We start from the raw sequence: 24649 nt of genomic DNA, 5'->3' as shown, positions 1-24649 counted from the left end.
TTGCTTTAAGACGAGAGTGTAGAATTTGTGAAGACAATGATTTTATGCAAAAATATTATCTTTCCAAATTTTAGGGGGTACACTTAGTCTGCCCCCCTCCCCCCTCTCCCCCCCCCCTGTGTATTTGTGTCTTAAGGTTGTCTATGTCTCCCAGACTCCATCTTTATCTGTCCCTACCAATATCTGATAGGTGCTGCTTGTGTACCTGAATGACATTGCTTTGTGAAGTATTTACATTTTGGCGGCAAAAATCATTGAAGTTGTTAAATTTTATTGTCACTATAAAACTTTATAAAGTATATAAAACTTCAAAGGTTTTATTTGGGTGTTCACCTGTTTTATTTAATATTGAACATTATAAGTGTTTGCGTAATACATTTTGAAGGAAAAAACATTTATTTGATAGATTAAGAAAGAATATGTCATATATGCTTACCACGAATTTGTGTTTTTCACTATAAAAAAAAATTTCTAAACAAAGAAAATGTATTAATGCTTTATTATCATGATTCATCCTAATAGGTCATGAGACAAGTTGAACTTTAAACATATATGTTGGGTATTTAACTTCATTTTAAAATCACTCTCCTATCTAGGCAAATGAAAGGCCATATACATGAAGTCCTAGAAACAGATAATTTTTTTATATTGAGTCCTTTTCCTTAAACATTGACAACTGTTAGTATAACAATGTACTTTTAAACTGTGAAAATGTACTTGATTCTTGTCTAGGTTGTTTATAAGGTTGCCTCAAATCTGGTGACTTTTTTATGACTGATTTCATTTTGTAAGAAATTATTACCTTTTCTATTGTTCAAATGTGTAAGTTGGATGGAATCACAAAAAATAAAGGAGTTATTTCTGATAATGTATCACTTCTCAGTAGTTTAATATAAATGATTATTTTTGTATTCTTGGAAGAGCATACAGATAGTGTAAATAATTTGCATCTAATTGGGAACAAATTCCATTTTTTACCGTATTGGGAATGTTCTAGGTTAAATTCCCATGTTATTAAAGTTAATGAATCAGTGTGTTATAAGTAGCACAGTATTTTACTGCATGCTACTGTTTATTTTAAAATTATTTTTGCAAAAAAAGCAAAATTACTATAATTACACACAATGCATTAAATTATTGTGATCACATTGATTTTAACTCACAATTTGGATTTTTTTTATATACATGTACTTGTACAGACTGAATTTTCTTACATGGGTAGAATTCAGAAATTACAATTATAATTCTTTGTTTACTGTATATTTACTTTGAATTTGGTCATTTTTAAGCTGGCCTTATCAGTGTTCTAGGATTCCTATTTCCCATTACCTGGAGGCAAGTGAAATTTGGGTCAGGGAAAGTTAGGTATTTAGTTACACTTTCCTGTGGCAAGTTGAAAACTTCATATGCTGTAAGGATTTGTTTTGTTAGGAAAGCTGTCATTGACTGTGGAAAAGTTGATTTTATATGGATTTTTCCAGAGCAAACCTCAATTCCTGAAAAAATCTAGAAAACTGCCTTATAATATTAGGTCTGTACAGAGTTCTTAAGATTTACAGGTAGCATCCTGATAACCCCTGAATTTCAGTTGGGCATCTCACATCTAAAAATTATAGCATCACATTTGTATTAGACTTATCGGATACCATCCTGGTAAAAAATATTTCATCAGGGCAATGTGATGCTATATGGCCCTGGTGAGATTACTGCGGTGTTTATAAAGCATAGAAGCAGGAATTATTTTGGTATTGAAAATGAATTAAGTGACTAAATGGCATTGATTTATATTGGGAATGATTTTTGAATGTTCAGTATATTCAAAAATGGATATTTAAATAACTCAGCAAACCTTATGTTTTTGTTTTTGTTTTTTTTTTAATTTAGAAAAGAGAGAGAGTCAAAGTGATGTTAAAGAAGTGGAATGTATAACACAAAAACAGTCCTGAAAAGTTAGAATAAATTTGGCAGTTGTGAGGCTAGACAGAATGGGTATGTGGAATACAAATGACTTTCCTTATTTTGGCAGATTTTAAGTGCTGCATTAGGCATTGTAGCCCAGAGTAAATATTTCATTGATTTTTTGGGGGCATTTTCAAACAGACTGTTAAAAGAGGCCAAAATTAGCAGTCTGGCAATTAAAATTACCTGTGAAGATACAGTGAATTGTAAGGCCATCACAATGTCTTAATGACCCTACTGTTTTTATTTCAAGAGAAAACCTAAGCATGTTTAAATATTCCAGAAATTAGTTTGTTAGTGATTTGATTTGATCTTTTTAAAAAATCATGGAGGTTGGTAAGCTATCATAACTGTGTCTATGTGGATTTAACTGCCAATATCAAGGCCTTACTTCATACATGTACAAGAGCCAACTTGAAAAGTGTCTGTTGTACATAATTTTTAAATTATTGATTTTTCAATGAACATCATAGAAAAATAGTGTTTTTCCAAAAGAATTTTGCAATTTTAAAAAAAATTTCCATTGAAGTTGTAAACAAAAAACCATGTCTCTTGCTATTTATCTAATATCAGTTGTCATGCATGTACAAGCAGAAAATTTTTGTGGTTTTTATAAAGTGGTTTTCCCCAAACAGTTTATTTAAGAAATATAGTTTAAAGAATTTGTTCAGATAATTATTCTTTTTTTCAATAAAGAAGTTTCACTACTTTTGAAGTAAATCCCACTATTCAGTACCAGATATAAGATCTAATGATACATGCATATAGAAAGTACCATTATTGATGTTTGCACAATACATAATGCTATTATGTCATTGAATTTATATTCCCACGCCATAATTAGTCTGAGATTTTTCGTCACCAAGTTATCTGAACCAGCACATTACTATCATACAAAAGATAAGTGTTAAATTAAAGCAGGGTGGATTAGAGACCTAGTGTTTATTGTGATGTCAGGCCAGATCAAGGTGATCCATGGCTTCTTGTACCCCACCCTATTTTTTTAAAACCTTTTTAAACCAAAAGGATATAGTAATGCTACCGTCCTTCCATTTTCCCTGTCATCAGTTCGAAACATCCTTGTGAACACTGGAGAACTAACATCTTTGACTAAACTTTGGACATATTTATTCCTTATGAATAACTAGAAGGTCATATTTACATGGCACTTTGCTATATGCTTTGCATTGCATTAAGCCTATGAAAATTTAAAGCTCATTAACAATTTTATTTGTAAAGGTTGCAGATGATCAAAAGCAATTGTATCGGGAGTTATTTCAGACCCACGACTTTAAGCTGGAGCTTATATTAATCAACTTTTCTGTCTGTCTGTCCTACATCAGTCTGCAGATGTTCAAAAAGTTATTAGGGCTCCAATGACGATCAGTTGAGGCCTGTAGTAATTAGCTTTCCCATCTGTCCACTCGTAAAAGTTGCAGATGATCATAAGTACATTTTGTAGTTCTATCTGGGGTAGATCTGTTAATGGTTTAAAAAAATTATTTGTGGCTGCCCATATTTGCATTGATAGATGTAACATTTCCCCCAAACCATGGCATGGCTTAAGATATAAGAAATGCATGTTTTTTGCCAACCCATGTTGAAATAACCTATGATTATGGACAGGAATAAAATATTTGGGTTAAAATAATATGGCAACTATAAGATTTTGTAATCCAATAAAAACCTATAGGGGGTTGTTTTGTCACAAACATGTGGTTACATTTTTGAGTACATCATCCTATGTTTAATTGAGTATTTTAGCATGGTTGGTTAAATGGGTTCTTTTGACCTTTGTTGTCAGGGGCAGATCCAGGATTTTAGATTACGAAGGGCGCACACTAAAAATTTCTTGAAGTTTTTGAAATTTTCTTCTAGAGTGTGTGCAATGTAGATATCCTTTTGGCAATGTCGATATCTTCTGTGGTAAAATTAACAAGAAATTAAAGTGTCAACCTAAAACTACCTAAATCTACCCCTGACAACCCATGCTATGCAAATTGTAGGGGAGAACCCATGCCCGCCACACCCTGCCTGTATCTTCCCCTGGTTGTATACCATATTTGAATATAAGCTTAAAAAACTTTTTTGCAAGATCTTTTTGAAAGTGTTGAAAATAAAATATAATTTTAGAAAAAAGACTTCCTCCTTCCTTTACAATATTTGAAGAGGTGAAATGGTAGAGAACTCACAACAATTGTTTGATGGACTTATACTGGATAGGTTCCCAAGGTTAAAAAGAAAACACAATCAAATTGACTGCTTAGTGAAAAGGGCTGAACTGTTCAGGGTATTCTAAGCTATGCTAATAAATCTATTTCATTTTGATAAGTATAAAGTGATTTCAGCATTATATCATTAGTCTTGATAAAAAGGTATTGTTCAGCATGTTGTATAAAAGGCAAATGAACCATAAAATAGAATTTAAGCTGAATTTTAAGTACATGTATGGAATAACTATGTTGTACTGCATAATGCTTCGTACTACATACAATCACAAAATAAAATGTTTTGTGGAATGAATGTTATTTTAGCCCTTCTTTGAAGTTCTTTTAAAGGTTTATAGGAACTATTTATCTTATTTTTTTTTTAATTTAATATTTCCATACTGTCTACCCATACACTTTTGGATCTTCTTTCTTCATACATATGTGTCACTTCATTGGTATTTGCAGTCACCTTGTTTGTCAGTCAATCCATCCATCTGTTTGTTATATTGGAGGAAATATGTAGATACTTGAACTGGTCTCTTCTTTCCAGTTTACTGTCTTACTTACTTCCTGTTTACCTTTTGACTTTAAAATTTGAAAGATGACAGGGACATAGTGTAAAATTTTACTCTTAGTGTGTGTCTTTGTCTCTGTGTCTTGGTGTGTCTGTATGTGTCTGTGTGTATGTCTCTATATGTCTGTGTCTGTGTGTGTCTATGAGTCTGTGTTACGTTGTTCACAGGTCAAATAGAATTGATTTTGATTCTGGAAAGAATATGTACTCTGGTAATAACTATTAACTGTTTTGAAACAAATTGGAAAATTGGCTGAATTTAAAAAATATACTGTGGTGACTTTGATTTCCTGTCATATTTTTCTACCTGTGTTTTTCTTACATCTACAAAACAGGGGATCTAATTACTGGTACTCTATAGTCTAGTACCCCCAGTTTTTCACCTGTAACCTTTTAATTGACACTTAATAGTGGACCTTTGGTTTACCTAAGTGGACTATTGATTTGAAATTTAAAGTCTTGGACTTTCCACTGTTTAAAGTAAATTTGAACCTCTGCAAACATATCGACAATTTAATTTCTAATGATAAGTAGACGGACATGTTTTGAATGACTGTTTTGAAGAGATTCACTTTCTATCCCATTGAACTTGCTGTGTGCTGTTGTGTCTAGACTTCTAACTGCCGTTATCCTGTATGTCCTTGGAGTTTTTGTAGAAGCAGTAAATGTTCTTGTTTCATTTAAATGTGTGAAAAGTTTATAGTGTTAAAATTGTATTAAGGTTTTATTTTTGTCATGATGGATTTGTCTCTTGCAGTATAACTTTATATTTTATATTTTAACAGTTTGTCATGTACAAATCTACAATATTGCGCATTAATTTTCATGACTTGTCAAATATGGAAATTCATGGACACAATTGTGCTATTGATGTTTAGGATTTGAAAATTGGGATGTTAATTTCTGAAAAGCCTTTTGCGAAAGTAACACCCAAGATAAATCTAGCTAAATTTGTGCCAAGTCCTCTTATATTTAGATGAATCTTTAACATTTTCACGTTAACATGTAAAATTGCAGTTCTGTATCAGTACAAAGTGGTGTATGTCCTGATAACTATACCCCTAGTCAAACAAGTTTGTAGTAGATTAGAAATACTTTCTCCATCCAACATTCAGTCTGTCTGTCTGTCTGTCTGTCCACAGGTTGACACAATTATCTCAGCTCCCAATAGATGTATTGATTTCAGATAAAGGATTTGGCTTTACATAGATGGGGCCATTTTGGTTGCTGTCTGATATCAACTTCCTATAAAAGTGTACATATCCATGCAGACTTTGCTTCCATGGGAAAACTTAGTGATTGGTATGTTACATTGTATTATATGTAGGTCTTTTTAAGATTTGTTATTTATATCTTAAGACACAATAATGGGGCTGTTGCAAGATTTCAGATTATGAGTGACAAGAAATGTATTTGAAGGCAGAGAGAGGTAAGGCAAGAACATTTTTGTGGTAGAATTTGTGAAAAATTTCATGCAAAACAATGAATGTCCTATGATCGCTGCCTGGAATAATTTTGCAGATTAAAACAGAACAAGTGCTGATTATGATCAGAAGAATCATGAAGGGCTCTCAAAATTGGCCTCATGTGACTCCCAACAGACTTGAAAACTTAATATTTGGATTCCACATATTGTTCCCTCTCAAGAAACCAAATTTCTTTCGAACTGGAGCATTTTGAAATCAGTTGCCATGGTAACAGCGACTTTTGAATCTTCTCAAAACATACAATTTGCACTCTCCATGTCATTTTTACCCTAAAAACAAATATGTGTATAAAGTTTCTTGAGTCTGCCTTACAGTTTCTGTGACCATTGACAGACAAAATTTCGGAGTGGAAGAAACAGAGCAGTAAGGTGGACCTAAACTTATTTTTGGGAGCCCTAAATGTACTGGTAGTTACAAGATCCAATTTTCTTGATGAACTTTACCCAAGTACAGTTTTGTAATACTTTTATGTGGTAAAATGTACTTAAACTTTTACTTAAAACTATTTTACGACTGATATGCAGTTAAATGATAAATGTAAAATACAGACAGACAGTTTATGATGGATCTGAAACATGAATTATTGCAAAAATGAGACTGGTGCATTGATATATAAATCTTATGTAATGTGACTGTGGTTCTTGTATGGTGGCAATTTGACACATTAATCTTGACAAAAAATATAGAGGTTAACTTAATGTTTTGTATAAATGATACTTTCATATCAGTTTGATATGAGGTACATTTCCTAGCTTAACTATATGCTTTACATTCTGTATATACAAAATTTTTCATGAGTTGTAAGAAACAGAATTAAAAGCCTCCCCAAATTTTAGTACATGTAGTTTAGTATAACTTAAATACTTAAATCTCAATGCAAAAATTAAAAAAATCCCGAAAAATGTATCTCAGTTTTAGAGAAAAAATGTTGCTAGGAGATATTTGTTTCTGTCCAGTCTGTCTGTCTCTCCATTACGTGTTTGTTGGCACAACTTCTCAGAAACTACTGAACTGAAATTTATGAAATTTTGTTGGTAGTTAGGACATACAGGAATTTTTTATTCATTAAATTTTGTGGTAGTAATGCACTTTTGTAATTAGAAACTTTCCAAAATGTACAACTGGGACAGCTTGTCATTGTAACTCCTCTGAAACTACATGAATCTTAAACCAAGCTTGTTAGGATAAATAGGTATTTCTTTGATGCTTATTGGTACTTATTGGTACTTAATGAAGCTCAATTTTTATTAATACTTCAATGAAATACATACATTTTTGAAGGCAAAAACATATTTTCATATTTCTTAGATTTCAACAAAATTACCGAACACTAATCCGATTCATAATTAAGTCAAGTCCAATATAAATCTAGCAAAATAAATATTACACCACAGGAGCAGCTGGTACCACAATGGTCCTGACTTGGTATAGGCATTTCAACCGAAGTGGTTGGTTAAATCTAGTTTTTACAGCATGCTAAACTTCCCTCTTCCATTGCAGCTTGACTATACCAGTGGTGATTAAAAAGCATATTTGGTAAATCAGTGGAAAAAGATATTTGATTTCTTTCTTTTTTTGCAAGAATTTAAAAGAAGTTGTGGATTGTCATAACTAACTCAAATTTGGTGATTGCCTTCTAAACCAATAGTTTGAAAGGTTACACCCTACGGTTTACCAGATGCACATACATATAACCCATTTTCTGCAATTTAAGTAAATGTCAGTGTATGCACCTATTTGACTGAACAACCCATCAACACCTTTGTATGTTATCAATCTGTTTATTATAGATAAGTCTGTTAACCTCATGGTTGCTATGTTCAATTGTGGTTTGTAAAATAGGCATACTGTATTTATCTTACTGGAATGGAATACTGAATTGGAAGTGGTTGATTTTTTTTTAGTTTATTTTTTTTTTATTTGCCTGAATAATTTTTTTTTATATCCCTCCACACAAAGTGTCATCGTATTATATGATACCCCCCAAAAAGATGCATGTCAGTCTGTCTGTCCATCCCCAATGGTAATACCAGATGATTAATTCAGGAAGGCTCAATGAATGTTGAATCATTAAACAGTTCAATTTTCAGCATCCAAAATGTGTTTTTTTTTTAACATTTTGCCACCCCTTCCTTTTTTTCACCATTACATTGTATGGTATCACTTTGTGTTCCATTATTGCCTTGTTTGACATATATTAGTATCATTAAAAGCAGGTAATAAGCCAGAAGAATGCTATTAGATATTAGGACATATACCATTATATTGAGTCCTGTCAGATTTTGGAGAGAAAAAAACCTTTTGAAAGAAGGAGCACTCTTTATCATATGGAGAACCATTGAATTTTAAATAATATAAAGTTATTCTATTTTTTTGCATTTAATTCAAAGTTAAGGAAAGTTGAAGGATGGGTTCTATTTAAATGGAAATTTATACCCTCTGTATTTTACACACTGCCTGTCAATTGTGGCAAGGGTCTCCTTCAATTATTGCATGTGTAATTGATGATAGGTAAAATTATTGTAACTTTGTACATGAACTGGTGGTTTAAGTGTGATTAGGACTTAAATTGTTTTGTTTTTGAAACATTGTTAATTGATGGAAGCATAAATTTATTGCTGTTTTGAAGGTTTGTATAGAATTTGAATTCTTGCTGTTGTTTTTAACATTTCAAAAATATGTTGTCTGGCATTTTTTTTTCTGAAACTAGTTGACTGTGATCAATCTGTGGAATTTTAGGCAGGTCCTAGCTGGCATATCCTTGATGGAAAAAAATTAATGAGGATTGCATTATACAAGTGAAGAAAGAATATGTCATCACAAGGATTTAATATCATGATAGTGCACCATCACAGAAGATTTATTGTACTTTCGGGCACAAAACATTTTTCTGCCTCTGTTCATCTGGTCTGTCAGTTCTCATGGAATTTCCATAAGACTCACACATTACGAAAGGTGATCTTGCAATATTTTTCATTTGATCTTTTATTTCTTTTTTTTTTTTTTTTTTAATTTTGGCAAAGTTTGCCGAATCTCATTAATTTGCCATGAGGTTCAGGTCCATCTGTCTGTCAGTTCTTATCAAGTTATTGAACATTATAATATGACATGCTTTAAAACTCTTTAGACAACAGCTATGGTAAAAAAAAGTGATAAACACATGACCAACATTTCATGCAACACAGACTGTCTCTGTTCAAAAATATGAAGAACCTAGTCCTATTAGAATCAACATAAATATCAGAAACTCCATTTTATCATTGTTTTACCACTGGCTGGGCATTTTTGTCATTATTTAAGCCCTCTCTATCAGTTGGGGTAAAACAGTGCAACATAAATAGCTTGAGGGTGGTAAAACAATGATCAAATGGAGTTTCATTATTTATTTCTTAATTAACACACACAAGTTATGACTTTCTTTACCATGCAATTTTTTTTTCAGAAATGAGAGTGTAGTGTAACAAATTGTGACTTGAATAAGCATGTAACAAAGGAAGGATGTAATCCCAGAATTTGACATGGAGATTAGGAAATATGGGACTCGATTCTCAAGGCACAGTGAAAACATTCCTGACAACTACTCTAATACTCAGTCTTTATACAGATCTTACACATGGATGTCTTCAGAAATGTTTCTGCAATAAACCAGGTATAGTATACACAAAAAACACAGTTGAGTTCATCCAGTCTGACTCTGTCTATCTGCCAGTATTCAAACACACTTGAGTTCATCCTTTCAGCTATCTGCTTGTATTATTTTGTATGCACAACTCAACTTCTCGTGATTTGTTTAAAAACAAGATATTTATTGATTTTGGTATATTTTTGGAAATTAGAAAGTGACAAAAAAAATCATTTGTAAAAATAACGCTTACTAAGTGGGGTTAGTCATGCCAATTTGGCTAAGGGATAAAGTTAGTTGGATAACAAAAGGCAAGGAAAACTTACTAACCTAGCCCCCCCCCCCCCCCCCATTAGTCATGACGGCATAACTAACACCTCAGTAGGGTGGGTTTATAAATAATTTGTTTTACTGATTTTCTTTAATCAAAAATCATTCCAAATTCAAATGATGCCTGGTGTTTCTAGAAAAGCAGAGGGCAATAATACCCTACCAGTGCACCTGATTCATGCTTCCAGTTTTTAGTAGAGTCTGAGTTGCTCATTTACTTTTGTTACTTTTTTATGTATTATTTTTGTTTGTTTATGTTCTTTGTTTTGTGTATGTCTGTTTTTAATGTCTGGTCTTAGTCCCTGGATTGCATTCTTTTGATTTCCACTAGAATATTGGTTCCCTTGATAATTCCTTGTTTAAAGGATATTATTGAAACTTCATTGCAGCTAGAGATTTTGACAAATATTGCTTCGTACAAGATTTGCTTTAGACATGATTCGTGGTATTTCATATGCCCTTAGACAACATTAGAAGATGTGTGCAGTATAATTCTATATTTTAAAACCAACTGTACCTGTGTATAATGGGGCCAGCTACAGCCTGCCCTGTGGTATAATACTTTCCTCTTCATTCATTGAAGACCAATGGGTGGCCATTGGGCTAACATTTTCATCATAGTGGAGTTGTTGTTTCTTTGATATATACACCATATCTATTCTTGTTACATGTATGGATACTGATTTTCACATTTCAAGATATCATCTTAATTTTGGTGCTATTTATTTTCACAACTTACACTCTGCCTATTGAATATCTTATAATGAAGCAACTAATTTGTTGTGATTTATTTTCATAGTTTGTTTTTCCTCCATAAATTACAATAAGTTAATCACCTGTAAAGAATGGCTGGTTGACAGTATTTTCTTGCTATTTTTTAATACAGTATTAAGAAAACTTGATATCAGGCATTTTATATTCTAATTCTACATGAAAGTCTTATCTGTTCTGTTGCAAATTGATTTTGTCTTGATGAGAGCTCACATGAGATAGATCAACTGCTACTTAGTCATATAGACAGTTAGAAGTCCATGTGAGTGGCGCTGTTCTTGTCGTCCCTTTTCATTTTACTGAAATCTTTTCCTCTGAAACAATTCATTTTTTTATTACAATAATCTTTGGGAGATAATTGTAGTGTCATTTTTTTTTCATAACTCTATTGTTATGACTTATAAGAATTTTTTTGTTGAAATAGATGTATGAGACCCAGATGAGCAACTAGATCCTTGGAGCCTCTTCTTTAAAATTTTTAGCATTGATACTTTTGAGAATCTGCTAACAATTCTACATGAGAGCTTTTTTAAGCAGAAAATTGACATCCAATGTCAAAACATGGCTGCATAGTATCACATTCTACTCGTATGATTCGAGTGGTGGCTACATTACAATCATTTTTCTGTTAAGATTTCTCAGCTTCAATTGGAGGGAATGCTTAAAATATTTGGTAAATTACATCTGCATGATTTATACTTGTCTTACCTTGCCAGGTGGGATGGAAATTGGCGAGTGAGGGTATTGTAGCCCAAATAATGTAACATGCAACATCTTGTTCATATTGTTTTCTTTTTCATTTCAGATGTGCCTAGAGTGAAACAGCTTTATCATTATGGATCTAGTGTTCCCATAATTCTAGAGGGTGGTGACAGAATCACACAAAATATAACAAACTATATTATAAAAACATTACTGGAAGAAATCATTGGATACAGCCATATAGAAATCAATTATCAGAGAGGCGGATCTTTCAACACCTCAACTGTGCTGAGAAGACTAGACCCTTTCAATGGAGAGGGGTAAGGTGGCATGTTAAAACTAGAGCAGAGACAATTTTTATGTGAAAACTGAAACTTTCAGAGAGAATATATTCTTAAATGTACATTGTAATTGGCATTACAGTGAAACCGGTCTAAACAAAACCCCTTTCAGTTTAGACAGGTGTTAAGTTTACCCAGGTTCAAATACATTGATATTGATGTTAAGTAACTTTTAATTTATCCTGATTAAACAGGTTTTGAATTATTCAGGATTTGGTTTAGACAGGTTTTGGAGTTTTCATGGTTCAGTTTAGACATGTTTTGAATTATTCAGGGTTTGGTTTAGACAGTTTTCGGATTATTCAGGTTTGGTTTAGACAGGTTTTGGAGTATTCATGGTTCAGTTTAGACAGTTTTTGGTGTATTCATGGTTTGGTTTAGGCAGGTTTTCGAGTATTCAGGGTTTGGTTTAGAAGTTTTTTGGAGTATTCATGGTTTGGTTTAGACAGGTTTTGGAGTATTCAGGGTTTGGTTTAGACAGGTTTTGGATTATTCAGGGGTTGGTTTGGACAGTTTTCACTGTATTTTTTAATTTTATGTACCAAACCAAATAAAATTCAGATACTGCCAATGGTCGAGGTGCTTTATGGTGCAGAATACCCACTGAAAAAACCATGCCTTTTCAATTTTTGCTACAAATTTTATGTAACTATAGTCCTATCTGCATTTAGACCTTCATTCAGAGAAAATAGTGCATTCTCTCACTCTCAACCACATCAGGAACGATTACTCTTGCATAGAAATATGTTTGTATGCATGTACAGAATAGTTTTTTCCTATAAAAAAATCTACAATCACAAGAAAAACAAAGACTTCTGAATATAAGTAATAATAGTGATCTGGTGGGTTTTGACATGCTTGGATCAACCCCTGTTTGATTTTTTTTATATTGCTACTTAACTTAAGTAGCCATGTACCTTTATGAAAATATTTTTTTTAGGGAAAATGAAAAGAATAGGGCAATGTTACCAGTTTCTATGGTAAATCTTGAAGTGCCAGTTCTGAATGGATATGATACATCAGTATTGACTGGAACAGGGAGAATACAGAATGTGGGATTTCTTGGTCCCAAGGGGAGGTAATTTTAGTCTGTATCCAAATTCTTTAACTGAATTAAATGCTTGTTTATTATACTTCATAGATAGTTTGTGATTTTAAGTACCGGTTGTAGTTTTCGTTTACGTTTTAGGCTAAAATTTCAAACAACTTATTTTTGCACGTGATTTTTTGTTGTTAATTTCACACTTTTAAGCAAATTTCTCAAGCAAGAAAAATGAATTGCCACAATAAGTCTTTTTATTAGAATATCTAGAGACTGTAAGATACAAATTTAATAAAACAAAATTGAAGTGACACTTAAAATTACAAAAAATAAGGTTCTGCAAATAATCAGTTTGCAGCATAAACTAAATCCATAGATTTCTGTATTGATTAAGTCTGAAGTAATTGTAATATGTACTGTTTTACAGGTTAGGGTGGTATGCCTCAACGCATGTGATAGATGATTTTTGGAGGCAGGGAATTATATCTGATTATTGGCGATCTCTATTTTCTAAGAATGTTGCAGAAAAGTTTGCTTTAGCTGACCAATACCAACACTTGCTTAATTTAACAAAGATAGATGGTGCAACTCAGAAGCATATCTGTGATGACCCTGCTTGTCAACAGGGGATTTTTTATGGTTATGGCTGTCCTAAAACCAACTTTTCTAAGTGTTCAACACTCATAGCGTCTTCCCCAGGTAATTATGTCGTTTATTACAGTGAAACCTGTCCAAACCAAAGCCGTTTTTTTAATTTAAAATTGGTTCGGTTAAAGAAGACATGACTTTTTTTTGGTTTATTTGAATTATTACACCTAATATATATCTTAAAAATCCTATAGTCACTTACATCGTTTAATTGAAGATAAATTGATTCAAAACCGATGATGACCCAAACCATACAAAATTTAATTAGCCATGTGGTCACTTGCCCATGCTACATCATTGGTTCTCAATTCATGGATCAAGTGGTTGAAATGTGTGGGGCTTCTGCACTCTTTACATGATTTCTACAACTGAGAGTGAAAACATTGAAAGTTTTGAAAGTTTTGGTTTGTCAGCAAATATATACTTACAGTTGTATCAATTTTAAACAACTTTGAGAAGAAAATGACAAACAATGACAGAAATATTTAACTATTGCAAGTGTGAAGACTAGAATCCACAGAGAGACAATACCACTTCTTTTCAAAGATTACATAGAAATATTTCATTATGTTCTGTCATGTTTGATTGGACTTTTTATATAAAATAAATAAATTTCACATTCTAAGATTTTAACTGTTCTGATCTCGATCTTCAATGAAAATATTGATTTCACTTCTATTTATGGAACATTACTCCTATAAATATTTTAACTGACCTGTAAAAAAAGTATTGTTTGTACCAGAAAAGCTCCCTTAAACTCACCTAGGGTCGCCTATTATAATTTGTGCATTGTGTAAAATTCTCCATGTAAATTGTTTTATTTCAATATTCGTAAGACAAAAAAGATGCAATTATATTTCAATTATCGAAGTCATACACTGACATCAAGACCTGTGTCACGAGGCGCTGAACCATGTAAAGATTAAAGAGGCCGCTCATGATTTCTCTTGGCCATAATTAAGTCTTCAGGGCCTGTTAATTGATATAACCCAGCGGCAAATAAAGAAAGATACACAGAGTGTCACTATTTTATTTGCACCCTCCTGTTCAAGTCCTAAAAATAGTGTGCAAAGTTGTGTTTTCGCCACACGGGGATGTATACCGAACAAAAATGGAAAGCTGACAGAAAACGAGAAGAACTTAATCTTCTTACTTTCTTAACACAGTTATCAGACTTTTTTGATGATTTATGAATTTTTGCTGGCATGTGTATACATTTTCAATGCACCCAAATGGAGATTGAGAACCAATGACGTAGCACTTTCATATATGGTAAGTGGGTGTTACTTCTGGTTTTCATTTATGCATATTAATTAGGTTGTCGTGATAACACAAATAAATCATTCTAACTTTATTTAGCGCTAACCTGATGAGAAAACGTTTGTTATACTCGTATTTAAACATACTATAGTTTTTATAAATACAAACGTTTAAAAAATGAAATTTTTGTGTTAAGTCTCCTTTAGGCTTACCAAGGTTCAAAATACATTGAAACAGATAGAAAGGGATTTAAGTAGCATTCTGTGTAAGAATCAGGCAATGGGTGGCAGATCATACTTCTCAATTTGGTCTTTTTTGCCACAATTATTATCAATACATCTGGAAAACAACTGAAAAGCTATTTAAATTTATCCTGAAGCATCTGACATAGATATTTTTTGACTGCTTATATTAGGAAAAAATTGCGGTAAAATTTCCCACCATTTTTCCATAGTTCATATCAACTAAATTTTACCTATCATTATCTTAAAAAGGCAAATTTTACAAACATTTTGACGATTATTTCTGGGTGTTATCAGGTAGAAATACTTGGTTAATGCAAAAAAATCTCTGTATTTTTTTTCCTTCATGTGCCACACTTTATACACATTTTGCCTCATTCTTAGATGGAGAAGTACTTTAAAGAGTGTTTGGTTTAGACAGGTTTTTGGATTATTTAGAGTTTGGTTTAGACAGGTTTTTGAATTATTTAGAGTTTGGTTTAGACAGGTTTTTTTATTACTTAGGGTTCCATTTAGAAATATTTCACTTTTGTAAAAGAAGTTCTTTCTTTGAATATGAATTACAGTTAATATATTGCTGGTTTTACATCTACAATTAATTAAAAAACATGACAGGAGGTTCAGATTAAGACCGATTTCTTAGTTTTAGTTTTTGGCAAAAAATTTCCTTTTGATGCCAAACATAGATCCATTCTGTCAACAAGGTGAATGCCCTTTGAGTCAGTGTTTGTAAGACATTTTAACTGAAACTGACTTATTTAGATTGGAAGGAGGTCTTGATGAAGGAATTTTAAAAGCCTTTGATGGGGTTGACTACAGTGTGTCCTATATTGATCATTTGCATTTTTAACCTTTAGGAATAATTTATATTGCCTTTTTGTTTCAGCATTAAAAATGAATTCACTATATATTTACAAGTAATATATGGTCACTGATTGTATAGAACTTTTGTTGTGAAATTCACAAATTTTACATTAAATTTTTGTCTTTCGCCGAGAGGACATGGAAATGACGGGCATCTGTCCGTGTGTCCATCCATCCGCTCGTGTTTTCTGCTCATGTTTTCTGCTTTTTTTTGTTTTTTGTAATGCTTTCACCAAATAAGTTCGTTTTTTGGTATGTGGCCTTATTATAAAGAGTTACAGATTAAGTTCGACTTTGGTTACAGTTGAATGATTTTTATGGAAGTTATGACCCTAGGACATTGAAAATTTCAGTGAATTTACAGTTCTCAACACTTTTTTTGTAATGCTTTTACCAATTGATTTTATATGGCCCTTGGTGCGGGGGACATTGGAACGCTGTTCTTTTATTGAAATAATGGTTTTTAGGTTTACTGATCAGCAACCAATATTATCACAGATCTGAGATAACTTTACTGATCAGCAACCAATATTATCACAGATCTGAGATAATAAACATTGTTTGGCTAAAACGACATGGTTCCTATAATTTTCATTGTGATTCTTTTTGTTTGTTCATTGTTGTCACTCTATCTTTATTTGTTGATTTTTCACCACCTTTTTACTTTAGTTGATTTATTATTTTTCAGGTGATGATAAAGGTGCATTGATCTCTCAGGTGAGAAGTTTAGGGCTTCCTGTAAATATTGTCTGGATTGGTGAGAATTTCCACACATTTATTCTGAATCGTTTAAAACAGAACCTTCCTGTAATGTTCTTTGATGTGAGTCCAAGTTTGTTGACTTCGACAGAAAACGTCACTCGCATCAACTTTCCACAGTGCCAAACCAAGTCTTTCTTTTATCCAAATAGTTGTGATTTTGATGGAAATCAATACAAAAAATTCATATGGACTAAAATACAATACAGCGCACCAGAAGTGTATTATCTGATCTCAAAAATGAACTTCAATGATGAAACATATGTCCAGCTCCTGAAGAGGTACAAGTTCTTTCAATCAACTCAAAAGGCTGCATGCAATTGGTTACGCTATCAGCAAAATGAGTGGAATAAATGGATACCACCAAATTTATCCAGTAAAGTAAAAGTGTCATTACTGAGTTTCTTCCCCTTATCAGGATCAAGATGGAGACAGCCAGGTTTACTACAGGGTAAGATTTGCTGGGTTTGAAGGTTTATACAATGACCTTCAGCTATTGATCTTCACAATTTACTTGTAAAGTCATTTTTTCATTGATGAATAAACACATGCATATTATCACCAACTTGGTTCAGTATATGCATGTAAGAAATAAAAAAAAATGTCTTACCTTATATGAAATTCTTATGTTAAGCCTACATGTATACCCACAGAGTGTTTAGTATATATACTATGATTAAAACAATGTTGAAATATTACCATATAGCAGGTAATTCTCGTGGGTACCAAATTTCCTGTTTTGTTCTATGGCTGGGGCTATTAATTTTTTTCAGTCTTTATTTTTCAATCTTCATTTTAATGGAGTGGAAATTATTTGTAAAATAATTTGACTTTAATTTGGCCAGCTTTTATTTTTGTGATTCTTTAAACTTCACATAAATTTGCTGTTACGTGGTGTAAAATTCATACATGAAAATTTCAGAAATTTTGGAAAAGGCTGGTCCAGTAAGTGTTCTCTCCAGCTTAACCATCAGCAAAAAAAAATTATATGTTTTAGTGACAGTCATTTCATTACAAGTTTATGTTGATGTGTCAGAATGCTTGTTACAAAAAAGAATTGTCATATGCTAGCTAGATTTGATGACATACAGGAAATTCAAGATCAGGAAGTAGTTTCAGTTCACTGGCACTTGATATCACTTTTGTATAATATTACTTTAATTTTGTAGGAGCAAATCTGGCCTTAGACATTGTAAACAAGAATCCATATATTTTACCAAACCATGATCTTGAACTGACTGTGGTTGATTCACAATGTAAGCCTGGTATAGCTCTAAAGGAATTCATCAGATATGTTGGCAAGAGATCTCCAGTTCCATTAGCTGGAATTTTAGGTAGGTAGCTGTTCATCAAGTTTGCTGATAGTCTTCATTAATGCTGTCAGTGTGTGTTAGCAAAATCTTTCTTCATTTATTACACCCTAACTTATGGTCTATACTGGAATTTCCGTGTTTGTTAATGCTTTTCAGGTCAACACAGAACAACATTTGTGTTTAGCTTTTATTCTGGACAATGATTTCATATTTGGTATTTGGCTTTGATATGAAGAAGGACACTTATTCTTATTTTTGTTTGACCCATACTTCCTCTTTGACCTGATTTTTTTTATCAGAAAAATTGATAACCAAACAAAAATTTTGGTCACATTTTTATATGTAGTATTTAGTTGCTTATTTGCAACTTATGTGGTTTAGTATATGTCGGAGAAACGCAAGAATGATTAAACTAAAGAATGTGTGTTCATCATTCGGGAATTAACACCACCAAATTCCTGACAGTTTATCAAAACTTTAATCAACAAGATCATTCAGTCCTCTCTATGAAAGTTCATATTTTAGAAAAAATTTACCATCCTACAAACAGTCCTGTTCTAAGTAAAAACTATCGTGGACTAGGTACTGTAATACCTTACAGATGCAATGACAACATCAAAAGTATAGGAAACCTTTCAAGCCATTATAACAATAGCATAAATGTGGTGAATTTATTTGACAAGAATCCAGACAGGAAAGGAGTCATGGCCATCACCACTACACATCACCTAAGTTACATGATGTCTCCATAGATGGTCTCCTTCCTTTCATACAAAAAGCTCTTGGAGTTCATCACATTAGAACCAAACTTTATTCTATACCTCTCACTTTACTACACTCCCTTTACAAAACAAGTCTTGACATTCCTGTTTCTGACCCCACCTCATCATTATACAGACTTGTTGCCATCATTTTGAATACTGATTTCCACAGACTCTTTGAACCAGTTTTTGTGAAAAGTCAAGATGAAGAAAAACGATCATTTCTTCCACTACCGTTTGTCAACAAAGGTATAGATGCAATTAATTCGGCTAACAACTTCCATCACAAAAACATTACCAACAAAATTCCCCCATATTTCAAAGACAAATTCACACCAATTATTTCATATTCCTATACTTCACCCATTGCATCCAAAATTTTCAATTATAAAAGGCTATTGCAGAACCTCAAGATTGAGGACTTCAAGGCGAAACCACCTGAATGTTCTTGCATAAACTCTCCATTCAAATATGGTCCTTCTGGTCATGTCATTACAGTTGATTTAACCATCATCGAAAACGAATCTCTGCACAATATCCTTTCTAAAGGTCCCAAGTACCATGAACCATGATTCATAAATAAGAATTATAACTTTGAAGTTCTTATGGATCGCGTCGAGGACTATGCAAGAAAATGGATGAAACGAGAACAAGAAGACATTGATTCTCTGTCAGAGTGGTTAAAGGTTGTGAGGTCTTTAATTTTGAAATGAATGAAAGTTTTAAGTAGGTCAATCAGTGCCAAGGCTACATCGGTTTTCAAAGACCCCAATGTAGCAAAAACTTTGTCTACTATACATGACAAATATGTTGTCGTACCAGCAGACAAAGCCCAAAACAACATTGTTTTTGTCTGCAAAAACATTTTATATCCAATGTTTATTATCAGAGGTAGATGTAGAAAATAATAGAGTGATAAGACCTATACTTTTTTCCAGAAAAGATGGTACACCTAGATACAAATATATAGTTCTTGGTAGAGATTCCTCATACTTTATATGAAATAATTCCAAATCATCTTACAAGTATACAGAGGAAGATGTTTACAAAATGCTGGAATTTCTTATCGACAACATATTTGTCCAGTGTGTTGGACATGTTTTTCAACAAACGGTCAGCATTCCAATGGGAACAAATTGTGCTCCTTTACTTGCTGACCTATTCCTTCACTCTTATGAGGCTAACTTTATAGCTTATCTGATCCAAAAGAAAGAATATCGTTTGGCTAGATCTTTTGATCTCAGTTTCCGCTATATAGATGACGTATTATCTTTAAACAATCCTAATTTTTGGGATTTGATACATTGCATCTACCCCAAAGAACTTGAGATAAAGGATACTACAGACACTGTGAAGTCAGCCTCATATCTTGACCAACACTTAGAAATCGATGGTAGAGGAAAACTATTGACCAAACTTTACGACTTTTCATTCAAAATTGTCAACTTTCCGTTTATCTGTGGCAACATCCCTTCAGCACATACGTATGGAGTGTTCATATCACAACTCATATGTTATGCCAGAGCTTGCCGAAACTATGCAGACTTTTTGTATCACGCTAGAACTCTTAACAAATAGGCTTCTGGAACAGGGTTATGTTGCTACAAGATTGAAGTCATCACTACAGAAGTTTTATGGTCGTCGTCATGAACTCGTAGATCGTTATGGTGTATCCATCTGCACCATGAAAACTGATTTATTCTACAGGTCATAGTTTTCCTTTCCTCATTAGTCTACCACAGACTTGACTTTTTATGAGCAACTCATCGGGTGTTTCTAGAAAAGCAGAGGATGCTTACCCTACTCACAGATAATTGAAGCAAGTTAAATCATTACAATCAAAACAAGTAGACTAAAATTTTAATATTTTAAAAATTAAGACTAAATGTCAGTGGATCTAATGAAACTACAATTCATTATCTGAACATTCATTACCTACATGTTGAGTAATGCATGAAATTGATAAAAGCCAATAAAACTATTATTTTTTTTTATCTTATTAATAGGTCCAGCATGTTCTGATGAAACGGAACCAATAGCATCATTGTCTCGTCATTTTAACATGTTGACAATAAGTTACGGTGCTGAAGCTTCATCCTTGTCTAACAGAGTTAACTACCCGTACTTCTTCAGGACAATACCAGAAGTCAGTTACCACAAGTAAGCAGAATTCTACAGTGAAACCCTTCTGAACAGAACCCTTTTTGGACTGTCGAATGTGTTTGGTTTACCAAGGTTCTAAATACATTTAAACTGATATGAAGGGACTCTAAAAAGTGCCTGGCTAATACAGGTTTTCAGTTTATCCAGGGTTTAGATTAGACAGGTTTCACTGTACCAATTAAAGTTGTTCAGGGGATATCATATAGTCATTTACTGTCTACCGATCATTTGTTGTGTTTTATTCTCCAATAGATTTGGACCTAACATAGAACATTTTTAGTCCATAGGGAATTATAGAACCCCTGACTATTAGTTTTAAGGTCTCAGACTTTGTTTTAGCTTGAGATGTACATACATCTTCCACAATGCTCTGGCTGTTTTATGCTTTTTAAGGATATGTAAATGTTTTACTTAGTTAGGAATACCATGCTTATGAATGATGTTCTTGCTAAAGAAACAGAAGTTATTTTGCCAAATTTCAATGTAAAACCTTAGTCCACTGGATTGTAATCATAATAATTTAAACTTAAAAATTGAAAGTTTACCAGCTGTAGGAAGGGTATTTTTTTCCCAATATTTCAAAAACATTCAAATCAAATTTACTATAAATCCAGATGTGAAATAAACATGATTCGTATTGGGGAACAGTGGTATTGTTATGGATTGTTTTAATACAAAATGTCATGTCTATTATAGGTATGTATATGAGAAGTTTTTTCAAGCAATGGACTGGATACAGATAGGAGTATTAGCAGAAGGAGGACAGGAACCAGAGTACCAGTTGATGTTACAGGAATATCTTCAAATGAAGGGCATCAGTGTCATCGTTAAACATAACATTCAGGGGACACTCCAAAATCCTGATGTTTCAGAGGTGTGATATTTATAAATATATATATCTTGAAGATGATACAGGCATTGGCAAATATTGTTCAAGTGAAATTAACATGATTTTCACTTCAAATTCACATTAAGGCTCAATTCTCCTGACTTCCACATGGATACTGTCTCAAATTTTACTTTAAAATCATGTGAATTTTTTGGAAAATCATTCAAAAAAATTTGCCTATCTAGCATGTATGTAATAGTTAAGTCTCAAAATTCAGGTTTATACTTAAATATCATAATGTTTCAGAGGTTGTATATTTATGGGTTTTATAAAGAATGAAAATAGCGCTATTTCAACTCAAGTTATTTGATTTCAATATTGTAACAAAAGAGCCTTGGCGAGTTTGTTCTAATGTTGAAATTAAATAATGTGAGTTGATATGTTGCATTAGTCAAATTTCATGAGTTATATAATTTTTTTCTCTGTAATTCCTGTGGAATTTTCAGCTGCTTAACATTTGGCATCTGACATGAAGGAAATTTGAGCAATTGTCTGTATTTGACATCTCCAATTGTTACAGGAGAACAACATAAGAAATTTCACAACATCACTTTGACCAATCAAATAACTATGCATTACTACTCGCAATGGCAAATTTTGATATCGCTAGTTCATATCACATCGTCTCATGATGTGATATTGCAAAATATCTAGCCATCCAAGAAGTAGATAAAAATAGATAGACTACTAAATCATAAAGAATTATGAATTTTATTCTGTAGTTGAATAGCTGAGTTAGACAAACAAAAAAAATATCATAAACATGTATGTCATGTACATATATGTAAAGTGTGTTATCTTAAATGTAATAGTATATTTCATAAAAAAAGGTTGCCATAGAGACATAGATAAAGATCTTTTCTGTAGCTAAAATGATTTTGCTTATTTCTGCTAGAGAACAAAATTTCTGACTTTGAATATGGTATGTCTTAATGATAATTGTGGGCTTGTACTGTTAAACATCTTTTTTTCCAGATATTTGCCGATTTAAGATCAAAGAATGTGAAAATAATTATTGCTGACTTTTACATGCCTGCTGCCAGGGCAGTAATGTGTGAAGCTTACAGACAGGTAAGGTTGAAATATGTCATAAGTTGTGCTTTGATAAGAAAACAAACGGTTACATCTCTAGTTTCCAACTAATTTAACTGGATTTGTTAATGTATATAATCAAAAGATTTATTTCTTGATTAACATCAGCACATTTTATAAGTCCTTTTTTGAGAGATACATACCTGTATACTATTGTCCGAAGTCTTAAGATAACTCAAATATTGACTTAAATGACTCACTGTCACTTTGTGTAACAGTTAACATTAAAAAATTATGTTATGTGGGATTTTGATAATTATTTTGGACATTTTTTGTCTTATTGAATGAAAACTTTTTTCTTTGATTTTTCCATTTCAAAGTTATAAACGTCAAGAAGGGGTAAGCCAGTTATAAGCTGTAAAAATATAATGCTGTTACAACTCATTGGGATAGTTTAATGGTAACTCGTTGGGATAGTTTAATGGTAACTCGTTGGGATAGTTTAATGCTATTTATCATAAATACTCTTTAATTGGCCATTATTGCATAAAATTCTTTTTTTTTTTCTAGAAGAAGGAATTGACTAAACTTGGTATATAAATGGTTTTCCCTATGTTTTTTTCAAGGTTTAAATTCAAATGTGTTTTCAGATTAAGTTTGAAAAAGAGGTGCCACCTTTTATACTGCTCATGTTAGTATTCATGGTCTTTTGTTTGCAGCAATATGACCTTAAGTGATATTAATCATGATTTGATAAGTAATAAAAGTAACAATGTTTGGTAACGAGAATTTTTCATGTTACTATTTTTTTCAGCGAATGACAAGCCATCAAGGTTATGTCTGGTTCCTTCCCTCTTGGTTCCCTAATGACTGGTGGGATGTTGATTTCTACAACAGCTCACCAAAGCCTGAAGAGTCACGAGCCCAAGAATATGTCCCATGCTCTTCAGAGATGATGAAATATGCCACAGACGGATACTTTGTTCTGTCCAAAACATTCTCAGATTCTGATAATACCCTTATTGTGGGTAACATCACAGTAGGACAGTTTAAAAAGATGTATGCTAGGCGCATTGGGGAAGCTGTAAGTTGTGTTGTTCTTTTTTTATTCTTTACAAAATTGTCAACAGATTTGACTTCTATATTTATGACCTTCCATTGAACAAATTTTCCCTTCAATATATCTTCTGAGTTAAGCTTAATTTGCAGGCTTTTCTCCCCGAAAAAAATGGTTACATTATCATGAAACTTAGTATACTTGCACATCATTATTATTAATTCCAGTAATTAGGTTGAATATTCATAGTATCTGCCTTGACTCCTTTTCCTGTATAGTGAACTTATAACTGGATTTTACTGATCTGTTTCTACATTTTTCTTTTATTTGCTTGTTTTGTTGGCCTAATTTTCTGGTCCTTAATTTTACTGTGTTTATTTTTAGGATACCTAGCAGTCTATTTGACATGTTATTCTTAGAAATTAAGAAACAAATGTTTTTGTTATTTCTAAGTGAAAATGTATTTATTTCAGGGAGTAGCAGGAAGTGCGTTTGCCAGCTATGTGTATGATGCTGTATGGGTTTATGCCTTTGCTCTCGACAAACTGTTCAAAAACGAACCTGGAGCTCTGGAACTGATTCATTCTAAATCTACTGCACAGTAAGTTTATGTTGTACTACAT

At 32.5% G+C, this 24649-nt stretch overlaps 1 protein-coding gene across 10 annotated transcripts in view; it reads left to right on the top strand.

The window, feature by feature from the left end:
- Positions 1 to 24649, top strand: part of LOC148617287 (uncharacterized) — a 50835-nt gene that overhangs the window by 10034 nt on the left and 16152 nt on the right. For 6 of the 10 annotated variants that reach the window (XM_088584877.1, XM_088584876.1, XM_088584878.1 and 3 more), the window contains 12 exons: positions 1885 to 1989; positions 9673 to 9879; positions 11759 to 11975; positions 12937 to 13074; positions 13466 to 13737; positions 16741 to 17262; positions 17981 to 18145; positions 20892 to 21045; positions 21745 to 21922; positions 22913 to 23008; positions 23784 to 24053; positions 24500 to 24627. In XM_088584877.1, the coding sequence (XP_088441003.1) occupies positions 9765 to 9879; positions 11759 to 11975; positions 12937 to 13074; positions 13466 to 13737; positions 16741 to 17262; positions 17981 to 18145; positions 20892 to 21045; positions 21745 to 21922; positions 22913 to 23008; positions 23784 to 24053; positions 24500 to 24627 (2255 nt within the window). In that variant the 5' untranslated portion in view covers positions 1885 to 1989; positions 9673 to 9764. Of the gene's footprint in view, positions 1 to 1884; positions 1990 to 8969; positions 9186 to 9672; positions 9880 to 11758; positions 11976 to 12936; positions 13075 to 13465; positions 13738 to 16740; positions 17263 to 17980; positions 18146 to 20891; positions 21046 to 21744; positions 21923 to 22912; positions 23009 to 23783; positions 24054 to 24499; positions 24628 to 24649 lie in introns of all 10 variants that reach the window. The other 4 variants (XM_088584883.1, XM_088584882.1, XM_088584886.1 and 1 more) reach the window with 2 other exon arrangements.

The sequence above is a fragment of the Perna viridis genome, chromosome 5, assembly GCF_037379345.1.
Source record: "Perna viridis isolate PV_CMFRI_1.1 ecotype Kerala chromosome 5, ASM3737934v1, whole genome shotgun sequence".
Taxonomy (NCBI): Eukaryota; Metazoa; Mollusca; class Bivalvia; order Mytilida; family Mytilidae; genus Perna; species Perna viridis.
This window is presented reverse-complemented; position numbering and strand designations above follow the sequence as displayed.